General features: G+C 40.6%; 3 protein-coding genes across 6 annotated transcripts; all 3 read right to left on the reverse strand.

Annotated features, from left to right (window-relative positions):
* Nucleotides 1-68: 68 nt before the first annotated feature.
* LOC139939900 (uncharacterized) lies at nt 69-6,140 on the reverse strand. 2 transcript variants are annotated; one of them, XM_071936062.1, is made up of 2 exons: nt 5,662-6,140; nt 69-3,061 (listed from the first exon to the last, which is right to left on the reverse strand). In XM_071936062.1, exons 1-2 carry the CDS (start codon nt 5,832-5,834, stop codon nt 1,399-1,401), a joined length of 1,836 nt encoding a protein of 611 aa, XP_071792163.1. In that variant the 5' UTR covers nt 5,835-6,140; the 3' UTR covers nt 69-1,398. The 2 variants fall into 2 exon arrangements, with proteins under 2 accessions (XP_071792163.1, XP_071792164.1); XM_071936063.1 differs by lacking the exon at nt 5,662-6,140 and adding an exon at nt 3,474-3,647 and having other exon boundaries at nt 74-3,061.
* Nucleotides 6,141-6,484: 344 nt separating this feature from the next.
* LOC139940096 (uncharacterized) lies at nt 6,485-15,865 on the reverse strand. 2 transcript variants are annotated; one of them, XM_071936339.1, is made up of 3 exons: nt 15,591-15,865; nt 14,009-14,294; nt 6,485-11,189 (listed from the first exon to the last, which is right to left on the reverse strand). In XM_071936339.1, the coding sequence occupies exon 3, from the start codon at nt 11,134-11,136 to the stop codon at nt 9,292-9,294; it is 1,845 nt and encodes a 614-aa protein (XP_071792440.1). In that variant the 5' UTR covers nt 11,137-11,189; nt 14,009-14,294; nt 15,591-15,865; the 3' UTR covers nt 6,485-9,291. The 2 variants fall into 2 exon arrangements, with proteins under 2 accessions (XP_071792440.1, XP_071792439.1); XM_071936338.1 differs by lacking the exon at nt 14,009-14,294.
* Nucleotides 15,866-16,905: 1,040 nt separating this feature from the next.
* Nucleotides 16,906-26,433, reverse strand: LOC139940120 (uncharacterized). 2 transcript variants are annotated; one of them, XM_071936366.1, is made up of 2 exons: nt 26,155-26,433; nt 16,906-19,558 (listed from the first exon to the last, which is right to left on the reverse strand). In XM_071936366.1, the coding sequence occupies exon 2, from the start codon at nt 19,541-19,543 to the stop codon at nt 17,960-17,962; it is 1,584 nt and encodes a 527-aa protein (XP_071792467.1). In that variant the 5' UTR covers nt 19,544-19,558; nt 26,155-26,433; the 3' UTR covers nt 16,906-17,959. The 2 variants fall into 2 exon arrangements, with proteins under 2 accessions (XP_071792467.1, XP_071792466.1); XM_071936365.1 differs by lacking the exon at nt 26,155-26,433 and adding an exon at nt 21,169-21,367.
* Nucleotides 26,434-27,012: the final 579 nt, after the last annotated feature.

Genomic DNA, 27,012 nt, shown 5'->3' on the forward strand with positions numbered 1-27,012 from the left:
TTCTCAATTCAACACAATCAGTACAGTTTAATGCAAGTGTAACGGCCAAACTTAGCTGACATAGATTAAAAGGCTGCTGGAGATGTCACTGCTTTACCTTGGCACTTAATTCATCTAAATTAAGAATGATTTTTTAAGCAAAAATGCGAGTTCAAAGTCAAACTGGACGCAGAGCTAACACCGAGAGGTCAACAAGTACCTTGATCTCTACACAAATAGCTTTCGTTTTACATTTTGATCGGTTCAAAAACCGTTTTTTTTTTTAAAGAAATTTAACAGTTTCTTTTTTCGAGAAACAAAGTATTTTAATTTTTGCGCAAAACATTTAGAGTATCTGTAACAAGTACCATGGCCATTTAATAGATATTTTATAATAGTGCTATTTTAAGGATCGAATTTAAGGAACGCAGTTACAGGGAGGCAATGGTCTCTGTTACCCATGGTTCGTTGGCGTGCCCCCTATACAAGTTTTCCATAAAATACTTTATAAGATTTTACGACGGATATTCCCATTGTAAAATGAAAATAGCCTCAAATCTTGAGATTTATTTATTTCCTTTATTTACCCAGGGTGAGCCAAATCAGTAAAAAAATAACTGGTTTCCATTTGGGCCCTGCATAATTACATTGTTAAGAACAAACAAGTTAACATATTAAAAAGTAAACATACACAATCACATTATAAAACTTAACGAGATGAAATGTTAAGCCTGATTGAATTTTCATTTCCCAAAACTAAAGATGTAATGTACTTTCTGAAATGTTGCGAATGTTCTGATAGATCTTGTTTATGTACGGGCCCAATTTCATGAAGCCTGCCAGCACATCAACTTGCTAAGCACATAAAAATATTGCTAAACAGAAACAGGCTACCGGCCAAAATATATATACATGTACATTATTGTGACTGGTGCCCCATAGAATTTTTGCTTAGCAAAGAAAATTGTCAAGCAGTATTTTCTGCCTAACAGTTTTAGGAAATTGGGCCCAGGGTAGTTATTTGCTTCCATATGGAAATGGTGAAACAATAAACAAACCAAACAGTTAATAGTACATTTATAACACTTCACACTATGTGTCTATGACACAATGATAGTTCGTTTACGGAGCTTGTCCATGCATGTATGCTTCGTTTTTTAAAGGGCAAAGGGCACTAAGCCATTTTTTTCCTTGGTAAAAGGCACCCTATCAGGAAATTGCAACATTCTTCAGGAGGTTTTCAAGGGCACCAAGGTAATGACCAGAGGGCATGGGGAAACACAATCACCTTCGTTGCCTCCGTGAAGTTGTCATACATGTGCTTCCTTATAGGAAAATTGTTGAAACGATGAACACAACAAACAGTTATTGGTACTTTTATAACAATTTACACAATGTGACGACAGTTCGTTCACGCAGCTAGTCTATTTCTTTGAGTGTTTCCAATGTTTGTTTACGTCTACTCTCCATCGGAGTTGGTGGTGGCTGCCTCGGGATCATCGACCCCGAACACGGACGCATTTCCTCCATGGGCTCGCCGTCCCCAACACGCTCCTCTTCCATCGCGGCCGCTCCACTTTCCCCATCTTTGACTTTACTCCCCTTCGTAGCTTCAGAGTGGTCGGTCACTGCAAAACTGTCGCCCCTCACACCTACAGCCCTCCTTGGGCTCTTCCAGTCTCGCCAATTGTGTCTTTTGTCCCGTAAATCTTTCCCTCCATCTTTGGGGAACATTTTCGGAAGCTGAAGCGTACAATTTGTCGCCAGAATGTCCTTTTTGTTTGGTGCAACTGTTTTAACGGGCGAGTGTTTCATTTTCACCAACCTTGCACCCTGACCAACACGCCAGTCATACATTGGATACATCTGTCGAAGTTTGTCCCTATCCTTTTGAAGGAAATTATCGGGAAGCACTCCTCCAATGTCAAACTTAAGAATCTTCAGACGTCCCTTCGTGTACAGGTCTTCCAGTTGTGATGGTAGGTGATGTTGGGCCGGTACTTGCTCACCAGTCTTGTCAAAGGCGTTTAAACTCGGGAGGTGCGTACCCCCACTCTTGAGTTCAGACACATCAGATGAAGGACTGTTATTATTCTGGTTTCGACTCTCAACCAACCCGTCTTCGTTGTTGTCCCTGTTAGACAAGGCCGATGTCAGCTGAGATGCTCTTTTGAGGAAGTCCTCGTACGTAATTTGTCTCTTTCTCACTGCTGAATTTAACAGCGAGAGGATGAACTTTCGATCGGCTTCGCGAGGCGTGTTTCGGCTGGACAGAAAGCCGTCGGCAGGGGTTGTTTCAAGGTCTATTACTGGTAAATCAGTGGGCGTTGGACCCGGAGATGTAGCATTTTGTATTTGTATCTGCTCTAAAATGTTGTTGTGAGTGATATCAGTTTCACTGGTGATGTGTTTAGGGAGGTGGATATCTCGATGTCTTGGAGAATTTCTTTCAGACGCGTCATGTTTGCTTGTTCCTACCTCCATCATAGCGAGACGAGATGTGTTTGGCGGTGTCTGCAACTCGAGCTCTTGCGAAGAGCATGATGGGTTTTGATGTGAAGATGACCTATTCTTGTGCTTCGGGAAGTTCTGAACAACCTGCCAGTTCTGTCCATTCTTGTCGGTCACGTTCATTCTCTCCGGTAAATTTGACTGCCGTTTCAATCTTTTCATCGGAGAGGCATCTCCTAGCATCTTGATCTTCGTGCAGTGGGTTGGACTACCACGTGGAATAAACTCATACTCCAATTTCATATTCGGAGAAGAAGAAGAGTGTTTTGCTGTTGATGCATCTGTCTTGTGTTTAGCCATACAGCCGGGTCTTGACACGGACGGTAACGAGTCGGCAGTGGATTGTCGACTGCACGACTCGGTGACATTTGTAGCAAAAATGGCGGGATTACTCCTCAGAAAGAGTTCGTCTGCCGAGTAGGATCGTCCGCTGCAGCTACACGTCTGCTTATGAAGGGCCCGGCTGACGCTGTTCGTAAACTGCTGAAGGAAAACACCAGTATCCAGCTTGTATGACGTCATCGTGACGGAGGCAGTAGCGTCTTTAGATGGCTCCTCAAGAATGGTGTGTCTGTAACGCAATAAAGTGGGATACAATTGAAAATACATGAAATCGTGGAAATATACAGGCATGCAACCATGGAGGTAGCCTCCATGCTGCAACCAACTCGCACTTGTGAAAAAAAACCTGTAGGCCCTATGCCTTTTGTTCTACAGTTCAATCAACGAAGAGTGGTTCAAAAATAAATTTGAGAGCTAAACAGTCGGACATTTTGAGCTGATAGTGTCAACTTCAGTCAACAGATTTGACAAAGTGAGTCATTCTAGTGTCAACACTGCTCAACCCGTGCTTATATTTATACTAGTCAAGAATGAACAAAAAATCACAAAGCCCCAATACCAAAACAGCCCCACGACTAAACCAAACCCCTAAAGCCAAACCATCAAATTGTAAGACGACATCTACACTCCTATTTCCTTACCACATACTGCTATTTTCCCTCCATATCACACGTCTCTCCTTTACCAAAATAAGAGAAAAACCTCTGCCGTCATGGAAACATAACTCAGAAGTCCTTCTTGAAACCAAATGTTACCAGTATTTCCTCATGTACGTCGGTCAACTCGACATTCATTTCAGTATGCAGTCACGCAACATTACCCACGCATTTAGCCCCACTGTTAAATCCTAGTTACGGTTTTCAATCGTGTGTTGTGAAAGTTCGCTGAAGCGATTCAAGCTGGGGATTGTTTACCTTAGGGATTATTAAGCAACATCTACATTTTGCCATAGCCCTGCAAATGGTATTTTATTGGCGTGTCCATTGAAAGAACAAATATAGAAATGTACTCTCTTAATGTGAAAGAGTGAAAAAGCACTCTTTGGAGAGCCATATGAAGGACAACTCTTTTTCGAGTGGTCTTCCACTCTTTTAGATTGAATTTCTGCATCTTTTTGAGTGATTTTTCACTCTGTCCTGGAGTGAAACCACTCTAAAAGAATGAAATACCACCACTCTTTTTGAAGAGCCGTATGAAGGACAGCTCGAAATGTAAAGAGTGGTGTTTTTCACTCTTTTACATTTTAGAGAGTAACTTTGTATTTACTGTAAAACAGTCCTTGAAAAATGAAGAAAACAACCTGGCATTATGGGGAACAAACATTTGAGAATTTTGTTTTTTATCCAATCCCAAACCTCCGGGAGGTGCATAGACTGTAAAGGTGTTTAGAGGTCAGCTCGGATTGTTCCCTGTTAGTGATTTCTCATTTTGACAATATAAGCTCCACTGACGTCACTGGCACACATGCGAGATTTTTAGCATCGGGCACTAGTTGTATATACTCGTAACCAAGGCTACACGGTTTAGTTTATGTTCAACAATCACGATCACTTTCTAACACGGACTACTACACAGCTACTTACTGTACCGTCAATTTCGATAACTTTGTGTTATGGATGTTTCTACCTCAATGGTTCACACAGAACTTCAGGCCAAGTAATAACAGAACCCAAATCAACAGCAACAAGGCATCAAAAATTGATCGACCGACCCTCATTCCTTTCTTAAGCCGCATTTTCCCCCTTTTTAAAAACATGTTATTTTGGTCCCCGAAAGGCCAACAAAATTTCGTGTATTTATTACTTCATAATTGGCACCAATGTTTCGTTGATTTATTTTACCCATAATTTTAGAATTCTAAATTCCACAAAGTCAGCACATTTTTAGTCTGGCTCCACTTTTCCTTTGAAATAAATAATATAATAATAAACCCCCCTCCCCCAGTTATTAATTGGTTTATTGTGAAAAACACATTGCAGCCAAAGGCTGAATTACATGCAATTTACAAAGAAGAAAAATACAATATTAAAACTCGGGCAGTCTGAGACAAAATTTTACAAGAAAGCACACTATATATAAGACTAACAGTCATTAAAAGAAGATAATGAATAAATTATTAATTAAAGTTGGTATGTTTAGTTTTCTTGGCCTAAAAGTGGTGCACTTAGAAAGTAAACTGCAATATTAAAATCTGCACATCATTTTGTTTGTGATATTTTTTAGAACAAGGTTCTGTGCACTTTGGAACATCTTGTCTTAGCAAAAACATATACACCACACTGTGACACATAGCCTGGTCTTTGTTAATATTTCTGCTCTTCACTTTTCTATCTCTGCATACCATAATGCAAACCAATGTTCCAATCACCAAATTAATCAAGTAATTCATCAAATTTCATTGTCACATAAAAGCGAACATGGAAATGTAGGTCGGCAAGGAAAAGAAAGTATAATGTGCATCAATATACACCCGACTGAAAGAGTATCACAGTTAGCCCCCCCCCCCCCCTCCCCCCGCCCGGCCGCTCACACCTCGTTGTTAATGTCATATTAAAAAACTTTTATGAACATCTTTCCTCAAGGTATGACCCACGAGGAGTCAAAAAGGTATTAAAAGCCCACACGTTCCTTATTTTGACAGTAGGCCTACAACATCAAAGTTATTTAGATAGGAAATAAAATGGGAACAATTTCCGTGTGCTGCCGTCACTTTTATGAAATAAATTAGTATCTAATTTACTCAAATGAGATATTCCCTTCTGGTAAAAATGGGTGAACAAGTGGTGACAGGATATAACGGGAAATCGTTCCAATGAACTATTAACTCACCTGTGATTGTCTGGTTGGTTGTAGGAATTGTGTTGGTTGTAGAACTGTATTACGCTCGTTGGTGTAGGAGATGGTATTTTGTGGACGAATGTACCCACGTTCTGACACGTCGACCCACCCAATCCACCATAGTTTGTTTCACCGATTCCACTAGTTTTGAGATCGGAGGCCATGGCCAAATCGCACCAAAGACACGAAAAGCAGGAAGTAGTACAATCTCGATACGGATACGACACAAAGATTGCCAAGATAATTAATTCACCCTAAGTTTGCCAATTTCGAGCAAGGGTTTGCTGCTCGAAAGTCATGAAAACGGGGGCAAACACTTCACCAACATCAGTATCCAAGAAATGTAGGAGATCTAGGACAATCCCACGATCAAAGGAGATAGATGATAGCATTCACCGTGGGTTGGAACAAAACTTTAGCCTCATCAACATCGATTCCTGTACGAAGTCCACAAAAGCAACCTCAACTGTCAAAACCTTGTGACACATTTCCAGTCACTAAAAAAAAAAAAAAAAAATCTCCATTCTTGATTTGAAAAGATACAGGCTACCCTCAAAATAAACGTCTTGTTTATTGTGCCCTAAAGTGAGATATTTTTACTAGATATAATGATCTAGGAATATGAAGTTATGATCAAAATCTGATGATTCAACATGCATGATACATCAACAACATTTAAAACAAATCTTCTTGCTTTAATAAGTTTATTGTCAAAGGGCACTCACAAAAAAAGACGCCAAGGAAAGTTTGTAAGTTTTGAGTAACACAATTTATTTCTCAACTGGCTACATTATTAGCAGGATTCCGTCTAGTAAATCCTAAAGCCTTCACTTCATAGAAAGGGACTACGGATGTTTGTCGAGATGAGAGTGGTTGTTAGGGATTTGTACAATGCTTGACCACTCATTGCAGGTATGTATTGACAATTAAATGGTTAAAGGCAGTCTAAAGACGGTGGTTTAAGATGGTGGTCCATTCAAGAGGCCCGGTACAAGTATTTCATAGTAAAAAAGGCGAGTGTTATCCCTCTTACAATTCAATTCAATTAAACTCAGTTCCGACCCCATGAATGCACGCGATGCTCCCACTTATGATCACCGCACAACCTTATGAATGATTAAGGTGTACAGTTCCCTATCTCGAGTTGGAGGACTAGCCTTTAGTTTTTAACAACTCAGAGGTCGATTTCACAAAGAGTTAGGACTAGTCCTAGGAGATATTAAAAACGTATGGATAGTCCTAAGTTAGGACGTGAGTAACTCGTCCTAACTCAAGATTAGACTAGTCCGAACTCTTTGTGAAATCGACCCCAGGATTACTATTAGGTAATAGGACTGTGAAATCGAACCAAGAGCATCAATAAAGTTACCCATGTTTAAAGTGACAACCCCGATTGACGCCCATGCCCCCACCCCACTCCCCATTATTGGGCTATTGGTTTCAAAATAAAATGTATACCCAAGTGACTCCAAAGGTCTTTAAAGGAATGGAGCAGAAACAATCAGATTTTGCTGTTTTCGACCATTAAAAAACCCCCGAAGGTATACGTGGATTATCCGAACCACATGGTTCGAATAACCCATGTGATCTTCGGACTGAGTTAAGTTTTTCTGTGGTTTTTCTTACTTCGTGAACTAACACGGTCGGTAATTTTTTTTTAGTCCAAAAATTGGTTCTATTATACAAATAGCGGACCGTGTTAGTTCACGAAGTTGAGGGGAAACCACACAATTACAAGGCATAATATTCCAATTTTAAAACATCTTTCCAATCACGTTCATTTCAAAGAAATAGACCAAAGTGCCAAAATCTAAGGCAAAATGGGTTGAAGGAAGTTTATTCAAAAGAGGGCGCTATCAGACAAAATTTCTGCACAGTTATATATATTACAATATGGGGGGGGGGGGGCGGGGTACACAGAGAATCTCCGGGGGACATAATCTCCTGCCGCAACGGTCCAACAATGTAAGCCTTGCACAATTGTTGAACGTTATCGGAACTTGCCTCGATTTTACAAAGCACCAAGATTCCTGTTTAAAATTTAGCAACATTGCCTGGCGCAACTTCGACTGGAAAGGGCAAATCAACGCAAAGGGCCCATGCAAGTGAAGCAACAAAACAGAGTTAATATGTGATTTCACTATAATTGTGTTTCAATGGTGTCATAAATGTTTGAATGATAGACAGTAATCGGTCAATTTTAGTTAGAAGTTCATTGTGGTCCGTTCCCATCCATTATTATTAAGTTGAAAACCCTGTAGTTTGTTTTAATTGAACAATGGCTTTCTTGCTCGATAGTTAGAATATCAATGTTTTTTTTCTTTGTAAGACAAACTACAAATTCATTCAAAAAGCGAAAACAAATTATGGATAAAAGAAAAGTTTGAAACTGATAAAACATTTTTGTAAAATAAACATTGTGCATTAAAACCAAAGAATAAAGTTGTTTATTTTCTTTTTAGACTGACACAGATTGTAACTCTGAAACAAAGCATTGGCTGTGTTGGTAACATTTTTGAAATTTGAAAAAATCGCACTCATTTAATCTCAAAATCTTCTTGGTGTCCGCCATGCAATACTATCCGCTCTGGACACTTTTGCATATGCAATCGTGTCCGGGGCTATGCAAAAACCGTCAGGTGGACATGTACACGACTGTACATGTGTATGCGCGCGTAAGCAAGCGTGCATGCACTTAACCCGACGTATATGCAGCATGAATATTCACGTATTTAATTATTATTATTATTTTTTTTTATATTATTGATGGTTTATTAAAATTGAACTTGTAGCCAATGGCTAAATTGCGTCAATATTTGCATGTTATACAGTAAAATATTTTACAAATAAACATTAGGGAATGCACAAAAGACGAATTGCAACATGCGTCATCGGCCGCCATGCTTGATGAAAGTGAACGCGTGAAAAAGCCATTTTAATGGCTAACCGACAGCAACAACACACAAGAACAACAAAAATCATTAAAATACCGGAGAACTCTACATACAGGCAAGAAATTAAAATAACATTCGAAAATCAAAACATATTAAAACATTAAGGACTACACAAACTATACCCAAACCCTTTAAAGCATTGAACAAAAAAGGGGTGATCAATTTAACAAACTAGACAAACTATACAGACAACAGGCAAAAAACAATTTACAATACAGGTGGAAAACCCTACAAGGATCAAGCAAAAAATCAAGCAAAAGCTGAAAACCGCATATATTTACATGTAAAAAAGAACTAACTATCGTTTAAGAGGCCTATTATTTATGATTGCAGCGAATACCCAACGGCCGAACGTTTCCTATTTCATTCTTGATATGCACATAGCTTGTAAAAAGATGGCGAACGTGTTCCGTCGACCAAGGTCGTTTAGTTGATTGCAAGGATGGTTTTGCACAGGGCCGGACACAACTGCATATGCAAATGTGTCCGGGCGGACACAATTGCATTATGCAGTAGCGTCCAGGCGGACACGATTGCATATGCAAAACCGTCCGGCGGACATAATTGCATATGCAGTAATGTCCTCCGGATAGTATTGCATAGAGGACATAATTGCATGAGACACCGGTCCGGTGTCAGCTTAATGTCATTGGTTGATAAACTCGTCTTAACTATCGGTAAAACTAGAGTTATTTGATTCAGTTGATTCCAATATCTCCACATCAAACTCTCCTTTTTCCGGGGACGTTTCATTTTTCGCTGTTTGTTTCCTAGGACTCGGTGTCAGCGAACACGTTCTCAATAACATCTTTAATTCCTCCTCCTGCTGTGAATTTCTTATTCCTTTGGGAGAGGGAATATTTACCCTCTCAGCGATCTCCCCAGATGTATCCACATTGTCAAGTGATTCAACCAGTAAGTCTGAAGTCGTTGCAAAACTCCCGTTCTCTCGAGCAGTCTCGTGAGAGTTCCATCGCTGGTTTGTTTGAGGACGGACTAGTTTAGCGGGGTGAATGAGGGCGCTCTTTGCGAAGGTGACATGACGTTGATAACGCGAGTGTTGGGATGTTACGTTCAGCATGTCTGGTGTGACCACGGAGGAATCTAATTTATTCCTCCATGGTGTGACGTAGCTTTTCATGTTCACAGTTTTTACGTCAGAGTTGTGCGGTTTCAATGGTTTACTGACGGTGTACCATTCAGACGGGGTTACTGTACCGACGTCTACAGATTTGATTTGAGTGGTTTTACTGTAACCCCCGTCTTCCCCGGGTAGATTGTCCGCTGCATCTGCCCGCTGAGATGTTAAACTATCCCGTACGACTTGGGCATTGGTTGACGCTGATTTGTGAATAATCCCACTTTCAACACACAATCCATGAAGCTGCCATTCGATTTCCGCCAAACGCTTCTTGGCGTTATCGAGGAGAGACTGGAAATTGGTATCATTGCGCGGGCTTCGAGCTCGGCCAAATTTGGCGAAATCTCTCAACCCCTGGGATGACTTGAGTTTGAGGGCAGATGTGTGAGGCCTTTTACAGCCATGTAATCCCGAGTTCGGGGACAGTTTGAGAGGAATGGAGAAGAGTTTGACTTTCCCGCCACCGTTCTCACCGTCAGTTTGTGTTGACTTAGAGTTTGTGGGAGTTTGGAGAATGATTGATTTTTCCCGCCCAGTGCACCGGTCGTTTTTCTTGAGAATCCCGTAGGTCGTCTCAGGCAGAGATTTGTCGCCTGCGATGTGTTGTATCCACCGGTCATAAACGACTACTTCACTGTCGTGACGTGAGCCTTTCTCCTGCGATTCAGGCGGGAAAACGAATTTTCGAATTTTCGTCTGCTTTGCAGGTGCACGTGTCTCGCTGTGTCGAGGTGGGGTCAGATCTGGGGAGTGTTCCTGCGCTGCGGTACTGGGGAGTACAGTTAGTTCGTTTAGGCCAGTTGGCTGTTTTTCGGCAACCTTTTGGGCTCTATGGTGTGTCGGCAAAAAACGGTTACCTGTGTTTTCGGCAAAAGTCTCACTTCCAAACTGTTGGTAATGTTTACTAGCACCATGCGCGTTCTTAGAATTTCTGGCAAGCGCTTTCTGCCTCCTGTAGCGTATCATTGCGTCTGTTCCGTCAAAACATGGTTCTTTAGATGACTTAGGCCTAGTCGTCTCTCGCTTGTGATGTACGTGCATGTTTCTCTCAACTTTAGAATAGTTGACATTATGACCTTTGATCTTTGTCTTGTTACTGTCCGTATGATCAACGCTAGAAATGTTAGGGTTGGTCTGGAACCTAATGCCTTTTCGTTGTGAACCACCATAGTTTACATGGAGTAAATCGATCAGGTACCTATGAGCATCCGAGTAATACCACTCCCTTGGATCGGTCAAATCGGCAACCATTTGCGCATGCGTCTTTGATAAGATGTCACTTACTTTCACCGTGTTGTCGTTGAGGGCATGCTCCATTCTCTGATTGAGAGACGCCCTCAAGCCCTCGGTATAGTCTTCCATAGACGCCATGGTTTACTTGAGTGATATTGTATGAGGTCCTTGCCGTTGTTAGTGGGTCAGATCTGGAAAAAATATCAAACGAAAACAATACATAACAATCATTATTCAAAGTAGTAGCGAATGTGTTTGTTCTTAGGGTGGCATAACATTTCTAGGCATACGAGCACAGGGCGCAAAAGCTATTTGCAATAGGTCTACTTGCATTAGTTCTGGTAATGAAATCAATGATTCATCATAATAAGTGAACTTCATCACTGTAGCTCGCAAGCCCGAAGAAACCTGTAAACAGGGGGCTTGCTAGTAAGAACCAGAACCTTGCTAGTATGAACCAGAACCTTGCTATAGTAAGAACAGGAACCTTGCTAGTAAGAACCAGAACCTTGCTAGTAAGAACCAAAACCTTGCTAGTAAGAACAGGAACCTTGCTAGTAAGAACAGGAACCTTGCTAGTAAGAACCAAAACCTTGCTAGTATGAACTAGAACCTTGCTAGTAAGAACCAGAACCTTGCTAGTAAGAACCAGAACCTTGCTAGTAAGAACCAGAACCTTGCTAGTATGAACCAGAACCTTGCTAGTAAGAACCAGAACCTTGCTAGTAAGAACAGGAACCTTGCTAGTTAGAACAGGAACCTTGCTAGTAAGAACCAGAACCTTGCTAGTAAGAACCAGAACCTTGCTAGTAAGAACCAGAACCTTGCTAGTAAGAACCAGAACCTTGCTAGTAAGAACAGGAACCTTGCTAGTAAGAACAGGAACCTTGCTAGTAAGAACCAGAACCTTGCTAGTATGAACCAGAACCTTGCTAGTAAGAACCAGAACCTTGCTAGTAAGAACCAGAACCTTGCTAGTAAGAACCAGAACCTTGCTAGTAAGAACCAGAACCTTGCTAGTAAGAACCAGAACCTTGCTAGTAAGAACCAGAACCTTGCTAGTAAGAACCAGAACCTTGCTAGTAAGAACAGGAACCTTGCTAGTAAGAACAGGAACCTTGCTAGTAAGAACCAGAACCTTGCTAGTATGAACCAGAACCTTGCTAGTAAGAACCAGAACCTTGCTAGTATGAACCAGAACCTTGCTAGTAAGAACCAGAACCTTGCTAGTAAGAACAGGAACCTTGCTAGTAAGAACAGGAACCTTGCTAGTAAGAACCAGAACCTTGCTAGTAAGAACAGGAACCTTGCTAGTAAGAACCAGAACCTTGCTAGTAAGAACAGGAACCTTGCTAGTAAGAACAGGAACCTTGCTAGTAAGAACCAGAACCTTGCTAGTAAGAACCAGAACCTTGCTAGTAAGAACCAGAACCTTGCTAGTATGAACCAGAAACAACGGCACCAAACCTTCTTCCACATCTGTGTTCTTTTACGTGTACTATCCTGTCACGGCTTAATGTCCCATCTAAGGACAAAGCAATTAACGTATCTTGCTCCAGGACACACATGCCACGAGCGGGACTGGAACCCACACTATCCTGATCAGAACGATCAGAGCTTGAGTCTGGTGCTCTTATCCGCTCACCCACGAGATTACTGTAATTCAGGATTAAACATTAACAGTTTCCTCAAAAGTAAGCAGTTCTTATCAAAATACACAGTCACCTTAATGATTTCAATCTATTTGCATTTATAGTTTGCTGGCAATTAATCCAGCACTCCTTGACAATTCAAATGATCAAAGTACCAATATGATAAGCTTTAATAACCCAAATCTGTCCTTGGAACTGTTGTTTAAACTTTTTGGCGATCCTCGAAAATGATAAAAAATGTAACTATTGTCTCGTTATGCTTTTAAGGGGGGCCAACAGTCAATTTTATCGATAGCTGTAACACAGTTTTATATGCAAAGTCTATCAATTAAAGAGATTCATGTTTTTCGTAATATGATTTATTCACAATTTAATCGCCCGTTTGTTGCGATTGTATTCGATTTGAAGTGTTGAAAAAGTCCAACGACACACATTTAATGGCTCGTTATCAAAGTATGCATTAAAACCCACCGATGGGTGACTGTAAAGGCAGTGGACACTATTGGTAATTACTCAAAATAGTTATTAGCATAAAACCTTACTTTGGTAACCAGTAATGGGGAAAGGTTGGTAGTATAAACCATTGTGACAAACGGCTGCCTCTGAAGTAGTGTAGTTTTCGAAAAAGCAGTAATTTTCCAATGAATTTGATTTCGAGACCTCAGATTTAGAATTTGAGGTCATGAAATCAATCATCTGAAAGCACACAACTTCGTGTGACCAGGGTGTTTTTTCTTTCATTATTATCTCGCAACTTCGACGACCAATTGAGCTCAAATTTTCACAGGTTTGTCATTTTATGCATATGTTGAGATACACCAAGTGAGAAGGCTGGTCTTTGACAATTACCAATAGTGTCCACTGTCTTTAAAATTCTGGTTATAAACCAATATAAGTGAACATCGAAACTATAGGTACTCCAACTATATTCATGGCCCAATTTCATAAAGCTGTTAAGCAGAAATTCTGTTAGCAAACTTCTTTGCAAAGAAGAAATGACCGGGCCATGCGTACACTTTTCAGCATTTTAACACATTGTCCTTAATTTGGGTTGTAACCACCGACATGAGCTGTGGCATCTTTTAAAGGTTTTCAAAATACAGTTTTCTCGAACATAACATCATTTCAGAGGGAAATATTTCACCGAAAAAAAACTTCTGGTATGCACTTCACAATAATTTAGTGTTCAGAATAAAGTTAAGCAATGATTCTGGTTAATCTATAACCAATACTGTATAACTTTACAAATCTCACTCATTAGCCATGAATGCAGAAAAGAAACCCGTCGGTCAAACAGCCAGCATACAAAAACCACAAACATTATAACATAACCAGAAAACAAACTCATAATACCCTACCATTTAATTAAAGCTCCTTCCGGTTATGATGTCAAAACACTCTAGTTATTATACATCAGAATTCCTCGTCAATTCAGAATGTTAAAAGTTTCACCCTCCTCCAGAAAACATAAAACATGCACGGCAAGAAAACCTCCCGATAGTCATGGCTACAACAGATACATCCTCCGTGTGTAATGAGCTTAGTTTAGAACTGCAGATGCATTAGAGTTCCTTGACCAAATACCCCCTCTTTGTCTGACTTCTGACCTTCTATCTTGCATGATGGGAGGTGATGACACCCAAACTAAACATGACATAAAGATAATTGATGTTTGATCACTTTGAAGGTAAGAGCCAGTGTGGATTAGAGGGTAGACATTAGTGGTGATGTTGTTTGATTAAGAACAAGGGAGATTCTGAGCTTGCTAATATACACACAGAAGTTATACTGCCATTTAGCCCCCCTGTTTCTATAATGGGAACAATTAGTTTGTAAGGGTGTTGAAGTATCCTTATCCCTAACCATTGCTTACCCCCCCCCCCCCCCATCCCACAAACTCCCACCCACCAACCCAACCGTCCATCACTTACGAGTCTGCTCCTGTTGGTCTTATTCCCTGTTAGAGTACAACACAAACGTATTGTAAGTATGTAGTTCTTGTCATGGTCACCAGACTAAATATTTTATGTACGCTTGAAGTGTTGCCATGCCGATATGGGGGCAGAGGGTAACCCCCAATGCTTTAAAACTGTCTTCTTGTACAGAGGTACCCCTCTAAAATTCCCTAAAGAATTCCTGAGATTTCAAGAACGGAGACACACCAAATATAAATGGAAACCTCTCTTTCAAAATGTCAGTTTTTTGCGGTGAATTAAACAAAAGAGCGGCATCTACTTCTTTGTTTGGAGTCAGGCATGAAATAGCCGTTTAACCTATACTGTTTTGTGTTGGTCGGTTGGGAAAATGGATGACTGAAAAAAAATCAAAATTTAGTCTCAGATCAGCTGTATGAAATGTCAAATGTCGTAGGTTCGAATCCCATACGAGTACCGTACTTGTCCATATGACGTAGGAAAGACATGTGAATACATAAATGCAAGTTGCATGCAATGTATGAGAAAGTTCGCGAAACATTGACAAGAGAGGGCCATGTTTACATTCTCTTCTCAAAACTCTTCAGCTATTGCATGAACACTTCTCAGAGATGCCGATTGTTATTATTTCACTTAAAGGAACAAGCTTTTCTGTTTACCCAAACTTTAACTTTCTAAACTACGGGATGTCAACAAACCATCCAACCATTACCCTCATCCCAAGCCAGTCCTCGCGCCCTGCCATCTAGGGCCTACCCCTCACCTAAATTTTGCAGTCTAAACGCTTAATAACAATGCTAAATGCAAATTGGAACTCTGTTGTTTCAAAATTAAATCATTGAAAAATAATATATAAGGATAAAAAACATGCAGTTGAGTATTTAGCTTGTCATAAGGTATATTCATGGTGTTGTATTAAACAAAATGAATAAGTAGTCATATTTTCCGCCACTGCTTTTAGCAATTAAAGTTTAAATTTAAGAAAGAAAAAAAAAATGAAACTCACCAGAATTGACGCTCCAGCAGTGACACGAAATCTTGAATCCATCCATCCAAACAATGCTCGAATGCTGAAAATCAAATCAGTTTCCAGCCCTCAAAAAATATGTGTACCTTTGACTGTCCATTAAAAAGGTTGAGCTAAATAAAACACCTCGGTCGCTACACAAATACCGTAATTTGTTTGTGTGACTCGATTTCGTGTACATGTCCCTCACGCACGCAAAGACAAACATTGAGCCACGAAACACGAACTAGACGCGGAGCAGGAGACCCAATCTACGGTCGAGCATTCAACGCTGATTATCGCCAAGTATCGTGTGACGTGATCTGATATGTTACAACTGGTGTCCCCCTACAAGTAAACACGTGTATTAATTCACAACACCATTGTTTGATTAACATTATTGTCCAAATATAAAATGCGTTTCATTCAAGGAGAGGCAATATTTGCTCGTAGGAAGGCTGGTTGTCATAGTAACAATGCATCACTGTTCACCTTAAAGTTGACAAGTTTAACATTATTGTTTGTTTTCTACAAAATGATACAAATGGGAGCTTGGGTGAAGGAAAAATGGAAAGAGTGAGTTTTGGATGAGAGGACAATAGGTTTTGGTATACCTACAAAATTTTGCCATACTGCCTGCAGACGAACAAACAGCAAGTCCATGTGTACAAGGTAGAATTGTGTGATTCATGGGAACTGTAACGTTTTTGTTTTTTTTACAATGGGAAATATTTTTTTTTTTAAAGGATAGCAAAAAACAAATGGGGAAAGCTGTCCATTCTTACTATCAAGATGTCCGCTTGATAGTAAATTAAAGTCTGTCCCAAGTCAACATGGCCCATCAGGGCGGTGTTTATATCCCGTTTTCTTGGAATTAAATTACTGACTGAGAATGCTTATGTTCCCCCTTGACAAGAAGATGCCAGTCCATCGCAGGTTACTCCCCAACTCTCGCCCGGTACCCATTTGTACTCCTGGGTGGAGAGAAGCAATTATGACCACGTGTCTTGTTTAATTCAAGAACACAAATGTCGCGCCTAGCCAGCCAGGATTCAAACCCACAATCTGTAAGCTATACAGAACCTGAGTCCCGCCGCCTTACTCGGCCACAACACCCCTAAAACAGACACACCCACTTGCAGTTAAGGTACTTAAATAGATATCTCGAGTAACAGCATAATCCCTTTTTCAAACAACTGACTTAGCAAGAGTCCTTGGATTTCGTGGCAAATAACCGTGCGTGGATAAACAAAACAATTGTTTATGAAGAAAAATAAATACTATAGGAGCCACTCTCATGAAGAATATTCCATATTTGTTTATGATTTATTACCATAGAGCTACTGCGTAACAATTTGTGCCTAAAAATAAGTTTTGTATCATTAATTCCATAATACTTCATTAATTCCACAATACTTTATGAGCATTTCGTATTGCTTCACTTACACAATCAAACCCTAGATCAAACCCTGGGCCCAATTCCACAGAGCTGCTTAAAATTGCTTAACGATTTTCTGCTAAGCAAAAATGACCAGGATACCAGTTGCAAATTGTATAATGTGACATGGCAGTTGGTTGGTAACCATATTGTGATAAGCATAATGTTGTTGTGTTTATATACTCTTGTGCTTAAAGCGGCTAGCTCTATGAAATTGGGCCCAGATCCCAATGCTTTGAGCCAAGGATCGGTGCTTACTAGAACACGCAATTTCACACTACCGCAAGCGTATTTCATTGATTAGAGAGACATTTAAAAGCAGTGGACACTATTGGTAATTGTCAAAGACTAGCCTTCACAGTTGGTGTAGCTCAACATATGCATAAAATAACAAACCTGTGAAAGTTTGAGCTCAATCGGTCATCGAACTTGCGAGATAATGACAGAAAAAACACCCTTGTCACACGAAGTTGTGTGCGTTTAGAAGGTTGATTTCGAGACCTCAAGTTCTAAATCTGAGGTCTCGAAATCAAATTCGTGAAACAATACTTCTTTCTTGAAAACTATGGCACTGCAGAGGGAGCCGTTTCTCACAATGTTTTATACTATCAACCTCTCCCCATTACTCGTCACCAAGAAAGGTTTTATGCTAATAATTATTTTGAGTAACTACCAATAGTGTCCACTGCCTTTAAGCTGAAATTCATTCTCATAAAATGAATCTTGGAATGATTAATACGGCTGGAAAGTAGCCAATTTTACCGAACATTATTTATTAGCTAAACAAAAATTATTACCAGGACACAAGTCATACTAACAGTTGCAGTTTTGGCTGGTATTACCTTCGTCTATGAAGCAAGAGTTTTTCATGCTAAGCAGATGCTTAGGAGTGCATAATAGTAGGGCTATTATTAATTTGTTATTTTGAAAATTATTTCATTTGCGGCAAGAAAATGTTAATTTTTGCCTTGCTCTCCCCGTCTGATTCAATCCTAACTTTACCCCTAGCTAAACAACTAATACTACTGGCGCCTTTCGTGCGATAACTCATCGACCATTGGTCAGTCTCCTCATCCATATTCATAAGTTCGTACTCGTCCTCGGATACGACACTAACGGGCGAGTTGGCCGGTGGTCTCATGGGGTGAATGATGTTAATGTACTCGGCGAATTCAACTCTGTGATGACTCGGTCCGAGAGGATCCCAGTTGTCCATCTCCTCGCTGTTGGTTGTGAGGTGGGTTCCCGAGCTGATGTGCCGGACGGGCCGGGACGACCGTCGGTGTTCTCGACCCTTCCTCCCGGTGCACGTTCGGCAGTGGTGTCGCTCCTTTTGATGGTTCTGTTGCAAGAGGAGTGCTGCAGTGCTCCGCGGTGTGTTCCTGTCGCCAGAATCACTCGAACGACTACTCCAGCAATCACTGCATGACTCAGAATGACACGAGGACAGGGCACCGTCGTCATCAAGACTATCCAAGGAGAGATTGTTGACACGTGTCGACACCTCGTTGCGCGGTGGGGAAAATCTTTGACTGATCCTGTCGACAACCCGTCGGCCGTGGTCCCTCCATGATCGACCCTGCGTGATGACTTCACTGGATACTGTTCCCCTTGCGTGACACTGATGCTGTTGCGAGTACAGAGCCTGCAGCCTGAGTTTGTGCTCTCTGTTTCTATTGGAAACAAGCGGTGGTTCACATCCCACCACATCACATCTCTCGTGCGTGTAGTTCAAAGCTTTCGATGTTGGTTTTTGTAGACAGGAGCTGCTTTGAGTTGGCACATTCACACCATTCCCACCATCACCGTCAGGTCCGGAGGTAGTGTTGAGTTCTTGGCAGCCATCAGTGTTTTGGGCATCCAGTATCGTACGTTTCTCAGTCTCGGATTTACTTTTCAACATTCGCATGATCTCAGTCATACTTAACTTATCTGGATCGGGTCCTGAGGCATCCCTACTCCGCCTACCTTTGGCACTGTTTTCCTGGGACTCACGGTGGTACTTCAAGTCTAGTTCACCCGGTGTTGGTCGAGACAGGAGCCTCATGAAACCCGTCCTCATGTCCACCTTGGACTTGGTCAGAAATGAGGACCTTGACTTCGCCGCTGCACTTGAAGACAGAAAAGCAGATCTACTCTTCAGGATGTCACTTGGTGGAACAGGTTTTCCAAATGTCCGGGCAGACTTTGAGATGTTATCTCGTAGAAAGGGTTCCTTGGAGGTATCAGTTGTAAGCGGCATATACCTGGGTGACTCTAGCGGGGTTTGTGGAGTCCCTACTGGGTTCAAGTGCCCCTGGAAGCTTCGACGAGTGACGGCCAGCACGGGGCAATACCGCTTCCCAGGGCTGCCCGGTGCTGGTCGTGGTTGCTGCCCGTTGCCTGACGTGTCGTTGGACTCCGCTGTGGCTCCATTTGATGTATTGGTGGTTGTGGGCCATGAGTTGTTAACCGGAAGTCCTGTGACGTATATAGATGCATCCTGGGGATTCTTGATCATGAAGCAGGCCGCCATCTTGACATCTTGCAGCTGCAGCAAAATAAAACGAACACAATATGATTATGTAAACACAATCAATCTTCATTTATTTCAATTATTTACGGGTGCTTGAATTAGATTTACAGAGTCTCCGTGATCGTGTTCCTCTTTCTGATTTCGAGAACCCGCGAGAGGTGGGGGTGGAGGACACCGATCCATATCTCATGACGTCGGTCTTTTAACTTAATTGATACTCTTCCTTGTAACCTCTTTTCTCTAATGAAGTTTATATAATTTATGGTATAATTCATGCGTCACTTTCTGCTTACCATATATTGTTTTGAGCCACTGCTGTTTTTCAGTAACTTTCGGTTATTTCGGCCTGGTTGATGTAATTTCCAAGATTCCTTGCACGATTGTACGTGACAAAGTACATACAAGTTGTTTGTCTCGTGAATCACGACTTTCTCCAACAAACAACTTAAATTAAAAAGAATTTGATCAAACGTTTATGTTGTATCCGTAGTTTAAACGTAACCGATACAGCACTCGACATTTACCAAGAACACAAACAATCTCAAAATCACTTACAAATGTTTTTCCTAAGATTGAGGTATTTTGTCTTCATTGTTCAGTTCTGTATAGTGTTCGAGGTAAAGCGGCCATGAACCGTTACGGCTTGTAATTCAGTCTTATCAGACGATATCGCGTATCAAGAAAAATACCTTTTCATACGTTCTGACACTCCGTACAGGGCCAAATTTCATAAAGCCTGTATGAGCACAAATACTTGCTAAGTACAGATAAATATTGCTTACAGAACAAGTTTACCAGACAAAACTACATTGAATTATAATATCGTAGTGACTGGTACTGGCATATTCATTTTTTTTCTTAGCAAGGAATTGGGCCTTGATCACCAAGCTCACAAATCTGAATACTTTGAAGAAAAATCGGATTTAAAATAAGGTATGGAAGGAACTTATAGACAGAAAAAGGAAAAATAAATAAATATACTTTACATTATGACTTATAAAATTTAAATAATGAAAGTGGAATTTTCAAGATAATTTGTCATATATAGCTGTCCGAATGACGCTGTTTCATCCAAGATAAATTCCCACAGCAGTAGCGTAACCAGATACTATTTGCATCGGGGGAGAGGGGCGGGAGCAATTTGGGAGAAACACTGAATGCTCCCTAACTAACAAAATAACAATTCATGCATAAGTTAAAACAGTTGTGTCAAGAGAACGCAAAACACCGTAGGCTGTTTCGATTGCTTAATTTAAGACCAATATAAAACAAACGTATAAATATACGAAAAACAACGCAAAACATAAACCGCTTGTTGCCTCACCGATGGTGTTACGGGTTGTTTGTTTGGATTGTTTGCTTAAAGATGGAAGTTAGGCCGTGTCCGAAACGACGACTTCGGCTACAGCTACGTCTAGATCAGCGCGTCTGCCAGTGTTGAAGAATAGGCAGACGCGCGCGATCTAGCCGTAGCTGTAGCCGAAGTCGCCGTTTCGGACACGGCCTCAATATACTTTCCCCTAAAAATATCCATGTCAGGCTCTACTGTATCTTTAAAACACCAAGGTCAAACAAGTACGACAGCACAAGAGCCTGCGGTTCAACTGCAACCAAGTCGGCCTTACCTGTGCACCGTAAGCCAGGACACTAACTGGGAGTCGACTTGACTTCTCCATAGTAACTCGCATCTTCTAATCACCCCAAAATACACTCCTACATAGATCGCAAGTCTTTAAAATAAATCCAGCTTCTTTTTGGGAAGATTGAGGCCAGAGATGACAACAACTGCTTGGAATATTTTTCCACCTTACAGTGAATGTTAGTGGAGACTTGTTCCCATTGCAAACTCCAACTGGTTCTTAATCACCAAGTTATATACACCGGGTATTTATTATTAACGATAAGACTATAGTGTGGTTATTCTCCACCGGCTGACTTCATCAAAGTTTTAAAGACGTGTGATTGTGTTTTCTATTGAGAGTTAAATATCGCTGTGTACGAGAATAGGTACAGATCGAACACAAACATGCCCACACGAAGAGCCGGGGGGTAGGGGTGTCCCACTTGCGCATGCGCCAATACTGTCATTATCCCACCTTGTTCGTACGGAAGGGTCTGTATACACAGTTACAGTGATTGCTTGAGAATGTCACAGCTATTGTTAGTGATGGGAAGTAACTAATTCCATAAAAGTAACAGGCTTGACACCAACTGGGAAGGTTAAACAATGGAGGTCCATGGTCAAACGAAATGAAAACAGAGATGGAGAGATTTGGAATTTTCTGATACGGATGCCATTGGAGCGTTGATGACCCCATCTTCCCACTGAAACATACACAAACTTTGTGTATCAAGACGTTATGGCAAAAATCAATATTTGGGCAAGTACGTCCCTTTATCGAGCTGTTTAAGAACACAATTTGTTCAGCAAAGAAAACAATAACTCTGCCCTCGGGGGAAACTTCTTTCAGATAAGCCAAATGTCACACATTATCTTTTGTGACAGATCCCTGACGGATTCGAGTCCAATATTGAGATGGACATTCCGACAAAAGCACAACAATATTATTGTGTCCACATGCTCCCTTACCTAGCTTTACTATTTTGATATGCACCACTTCCCCAAGACGTATTATGACGTATTTTGGTTTTCCAAGATGGCATCCATATAAAAACCCATTGTAGGCAGAATGCTTAGTAACATCTCCCTGAAGTTGGCAATCTTTCAGAAGATGGTGATTTGGGCACCAGTCAAAACGATGTAAATGTAATTTTGGCTGGTAACCTATTTCTTTGCTGTGCTCAAGTTTTTGTGCTAACAGGCTTTAAGAAACGGGCCCAAAACTCTACCGACCTCGGAAAGCTAAATGAAGACGATATAGGGAAATTGACAATATTGTTTTCAGATGGATTTCTGTAGCAACCCAAAGAACCAACAAAACGGTTGCCTTATGTTTTCAAAACCGTGCGAAATCCATTACTAGCAGATGATGCACCATGGGTGTCGTATTTGACGGACGGGTGACCTCCCTGTAACCATAGCAACCGCATCTTTGTCACCTGCTTTGACAACTGTGATCTACGTCACAGGAAACAGTCAAAGAGGAGGAATCCGCCTCTGGATGTCCTCCAATGGTGATGCTGATCGGATTGAGAAACACGTTACTGGGCCATTTCGAAACCATGGGCTTTGGATTCGGGCTCCGTCAGTTGTGTTGTATTGAAAACCGTGTGTTTTTGGTTCGGTGCGTCAAACAGACGGGCGGAGCATAAGCCGAAGTCTAAGCCGGAGTCTAAGCCGGAGCCCAAGCTTAAAATCGTGGTTTCGAAATTGCCCTGTTTCTTTCATTCTCGTTTTGTAAAGCGTCAACAAATGTGGTCTTTAGTGGTTAGCGGTTTGAGACACCTCAGCTGCAAAAATCTCATCGGTTGTTTTTAACTATTACTTTAAACTAATATCATTATAAAAAAACCAATGGCCAGTAGGTATTTGCCCTTTCAACGTTTTGTGTGCATATCTTTGTTGACCCAATATATGCAAGAGTTACAACCATTATTTCTGATTGCATGATTATGACAACGTGTTTTTTATTTTTATGTCTTACCAGTTCTGAGCGGCCACCTGTGGCTTCACATACAGCGGGCTTTCCTTTCCCAAAAGTGCGTATTCACTGATAACTAATTTCCTTTTTAAGGAATTGCTCTTTTGGATCATTTTGAATTACACTCAAAGGTTTTAATGGGTGATGTTGTATTTTAACAGATGAAAGACCGTCCAGTTTCGAAAGCTGAATTGATCAATTTCGAAGCCATCTGCTTGGCCCCAGGCTTCTTCCCACTGTAGATTATATTCATCAATAACTGCAATATAAATCTTCCTCCATGACTGTCACAATAAGATGGGCACGCCTTGCACTATGCAAGCTTATTTTGTTATGCTAATTATTTAAAGTTATTGTCAAAGACTAGTCATCGCAGTTGCTGTATCTCAACATATGCATAAACTAACAAACCTGTGAAAATTTGAGCCCAATCGGTCGTCGAAGTTGCGAGATATTATTGAAAGAAAAAACACCCTTGTCGCACAATGGTCACACGAAGTTGTGTGCTTTCAGATGCTTAATTTCGAGACCTCAAATTCTAAATCTGTGGTCTCGAAATCAAATTCGTAGAAAATTACTTCACTTTCTCGAAAACTACGTCACTTCAGAGGGAACTGTTTCTCACAATGTTTTACACTAACAACCTCTCTCCATTACTCGTAATCAAGAAAGGTTTTGTGCTAATCATTATTTTGAGTAATTACCAACAGTGTCCACTGCCTTTAACGAACTCAATGTGCTTTGACAAGTACCATGAGGAAAAATTGTCGTTGCACATTATATTAGGAAGTATCAACCAAACTCTTCTTCAGTGTCTCTATATACAGAAACTATCATAGGACAGGCTTGTAAACACAAAATATAAGAACCTTAAAGAACTCGATAATTGTTCCCTAAAGACACTGGACACCTTTGGTAATTGTCAAAGACCAGTCTTCTCACTTGGTGTATCTCAACATATGCACAAAATAACAAAACAGTGACAATTTGTACTCAATTGGTCGTCGAAGTTGCAAGAGAATAACGAAAGAAAAAAACCCACAAATTTGTGTGCTTTCAAATGCATGTGAGAAAGTCTTTCTCATACTCAAATATTTGAGTGAGATATTATCTCAGAGAAACTACTTCAGCGGGAGTCGTTTATTGCAATGTTTTATAAATCACCAGCTCCCCATTGCTAGTAAGCAGTTCAATGATTTGCTGAATATTATTTATATCACTCGGAGCCATTGAGGTTTACACATGATGAACGGCAAGCCAAAACCCATACAGGTTGGTTCTTAGGCATTGTACTTTAAACACCAATTAACATACATCAGAATTCTTCGAACCCCCCCCCCCCCCCAAAAAAAAAAAAAAAGAAAAAAAAAAAAAAAAAGAAAAAAAAAACAGGAATGCCAGGAAATAAAACTTGTTGCATATTTAATAAGTTTGGTCTCCCACCTGTCTTTGCCGCTTGGAACAAAAATATCTTATTACGTAGCGTCTTTCAATATTGATTGGAAGAATCAAGGGATAGGCCTAGTATACATCATTGAATCTATGCGTTTTCGAAATTCAAATCTGCGATCCCCTTATAGCCAAATATCTGTCTCGTGACATTCTTTCTGTCTGTGTGCCAACCACCATTCTTGAGTCATCAAAGGCACAACTCCCACAATTTCATATTCTCCCTATATCTCCCCTGCCCCAGTGCATACGATGCAATTGAATCTTCGGGTTAATATATTTTATTGAATATATTTAGACGTGTAGTGAATAGAAGTTAAAACGTTGAACGGGGGGCTGTCAAGGACTTAACAAAGTATAAAACTGTCATAAAAAGGTGTGTACATTAACCAGACCCCAGTCAACAATAAACAATATTCAAGCAAAATGGTTATCCCAGAGGGTCTTCAAAAGCAATTGCTTATTCGGCCCTGCACGCGATTGGGCGGTTGATACTGTGATGGACTTTATAATTAGGTGCGCTTTCAGATTGAAACTGTTTCTGACCGCCACCCCCCCCCCCCCCCCCCAAACGTAAAAACTTTCCCATGCATTTTTAATCTGTCCTTTAACCAAGGTATTTAGCAGTGGAAGTTATTATTGTTTTTTGGGGTTTTTTTTTGGGGGGGGGGGGGTGGAGATATTATGAAAAAAAACTTGTTCATGGAAATTAAGTGCACAAATTGTATTTTAGCTTACCTTCTTTGGTCTGTGCCCATGCATTGTACAACGATTGACTGACTATTATTATGCACTTTACTCAAGCACAGTATTTTTTAATAAGGTGAACTTTGTCATGCACTATACATGTACCTCATTGGTTACATTTTTAACAATACAGATAGCTTTTTAGGTCAATACAGCAAGCTCGACTGCATGGCAAATCAAATTTGCTTAACCTTTATATGAAGGATTCACTGTTGATTTATTTGGGTTAAAATGAAAAGAGACAAGTCAATCCATCACAATGTTCACTCTATGGTGAAAGCACCACAAAACCTTGACAACACATGGATATAGTAAAAAAGAGCATAATTTGTATGAACTTTTGTTCTCACATTTATAATTTTTTAAATTTAAGTAATGGTTTTGACTCCAAAATGAATTGGTATGATCACGTAAAAGTGTGGCCTGCAGTAAACCAATGGTTAAACTATTCGCGCTAAGCTATGGTCTGCGAGAACCATGTGGTGCAACAAGTCGACGTTTCGATCAGTTTGCTCTGGCTGTCTTCATCAGAAAACTACAAGAACAAGCTTAGTTTGATGTTTGCTAATTCAATGAGTTCCGCTGCTGCATAATTTGAACATGAAACCAGATTGCCATCGGGTTTCATCCAGTTAATATTAATGTATGTTGCGTTGTAATTTTAGCCTTCGAGAAAGACTCTGCTGAGGGTTGAAACGTCAAGCAAACATTTTGTTTTCTTGCAGTCAAATTACTCAACAAACATTTAATTTTATTCCCAACTTGCCTCCCTTTGTATCTACTATCTATCAGAGGACACTCATCTCTACTCACCTGTACTTCTTAAACATCGCCATAGATCTTCCGTTCACAGTTCAGAGTAAAACAACCCACACCTGAGGTTGGCAAAGTATGTTTGAAAACATATTGATTAATTGCTCCTCAGTCATTTGAAGTGGTCCATAGCGTCCGAATCTTTATTTACAGATGGCTTAACTTATTAGTATTTTACCCTTCCAGGCCCAGAGGTTCACCGTTTGAAACCAGTGGCAGAGAGTGTGCCTAACAACGACAAGGCAGGCAAGAATTTCTGGGTACAGCAAACATGTGACAATGCACTGTGTCGACGTGTGTGTTGTAAACCGAGGGTATATTGCTGATGACTTGGCAACCGTGGTTAGATCAGTTGTGTTGATGACGAAGGTTGGGTTTTATTTTTGGATTAATGAGGGAAGTAACTCAACCGGCTATCTTTGATTGCCATTCGGAATCTATTGATAATTTGGGCTAATAATAAGAGCGTATTGGTAATAAGAAAAGGTCGAGCGAAGCAAAAGGGTCAAAGGGTTAGAGTGGGTTTTGGAATTTTGAGAAGAATAGATGTGCCATGTAGTTTAGGCTTCTGCCTCTGCCTTTTCACACTACAAACAACTCCAAAGCATGCAATTTGATGTGTGCATCACGAGGGGATTAGGTGAAATGGGTTTTGTGATCACTGTTATTCGAGGCCGGTCTGAACATAGAGAATGGTCCTTGCTCTGAAGTTCTGAAGTACTGAATTAAATACACCAGTCATTTAGCTTGCAAATCATGCAATTTGGACAATTGTAGGGGTCCCTGGGTTGCTTCAAGTTTGTTTGTCCTCGATACAAGTAAACATCATTTACCAGTCCATAGGGTGGGGAGAGGGCA

This window comes from Asterias amurensis, chromosome 7, assembly GCF_032118995.1.
Source record: "Asterias amurensis chromosome 7, ASM3211899v1".
Classification (NCBI taxonomy): domain Eukaryota; kingdom Metazoa; phylum Echinodermata; class Asteroidea; order Forcipulatida; family Asteriidae; genus Asterias; species Asterias amurensis.

Coding starts and splice junctions, on each gene's coding strand:
- LOC139939900 (XM_071936062.1), bottom strand. CDS start 5,834: ATGGCCTCCGATCTCAAAACTAGTGGAATCGGTGAAACAAACTATGGT. Junction 3,062..5,661: donor AACCAACCAGACAATCACAG/GTGAGTTAATAG, acceptor ATTGCGTTACAG/ACACACCATTCTTGAGGAGC.
- LOC139940096 (XM_071936338.1), bottom strand. CDS start 11,136: ATGGCGTCTATGGAAGACTATACCGAGGGCTTGAGGGCGTCTCTCAAT.
- LOC139940120 (XM_071936365.1), bottom strand. CDS start 21,231: ATGCGAGTTACTATGGAGAAGTCAAGTCGACTCCCAGTTAGTGTCCTG. Junction 19,559..21,168: donor TCCTGGCTTACGGTGCACAG/GTAAGGCCGACT, acceptor ATTTTGCTGCAG/CTGCAAGATGTCAAGATGGC.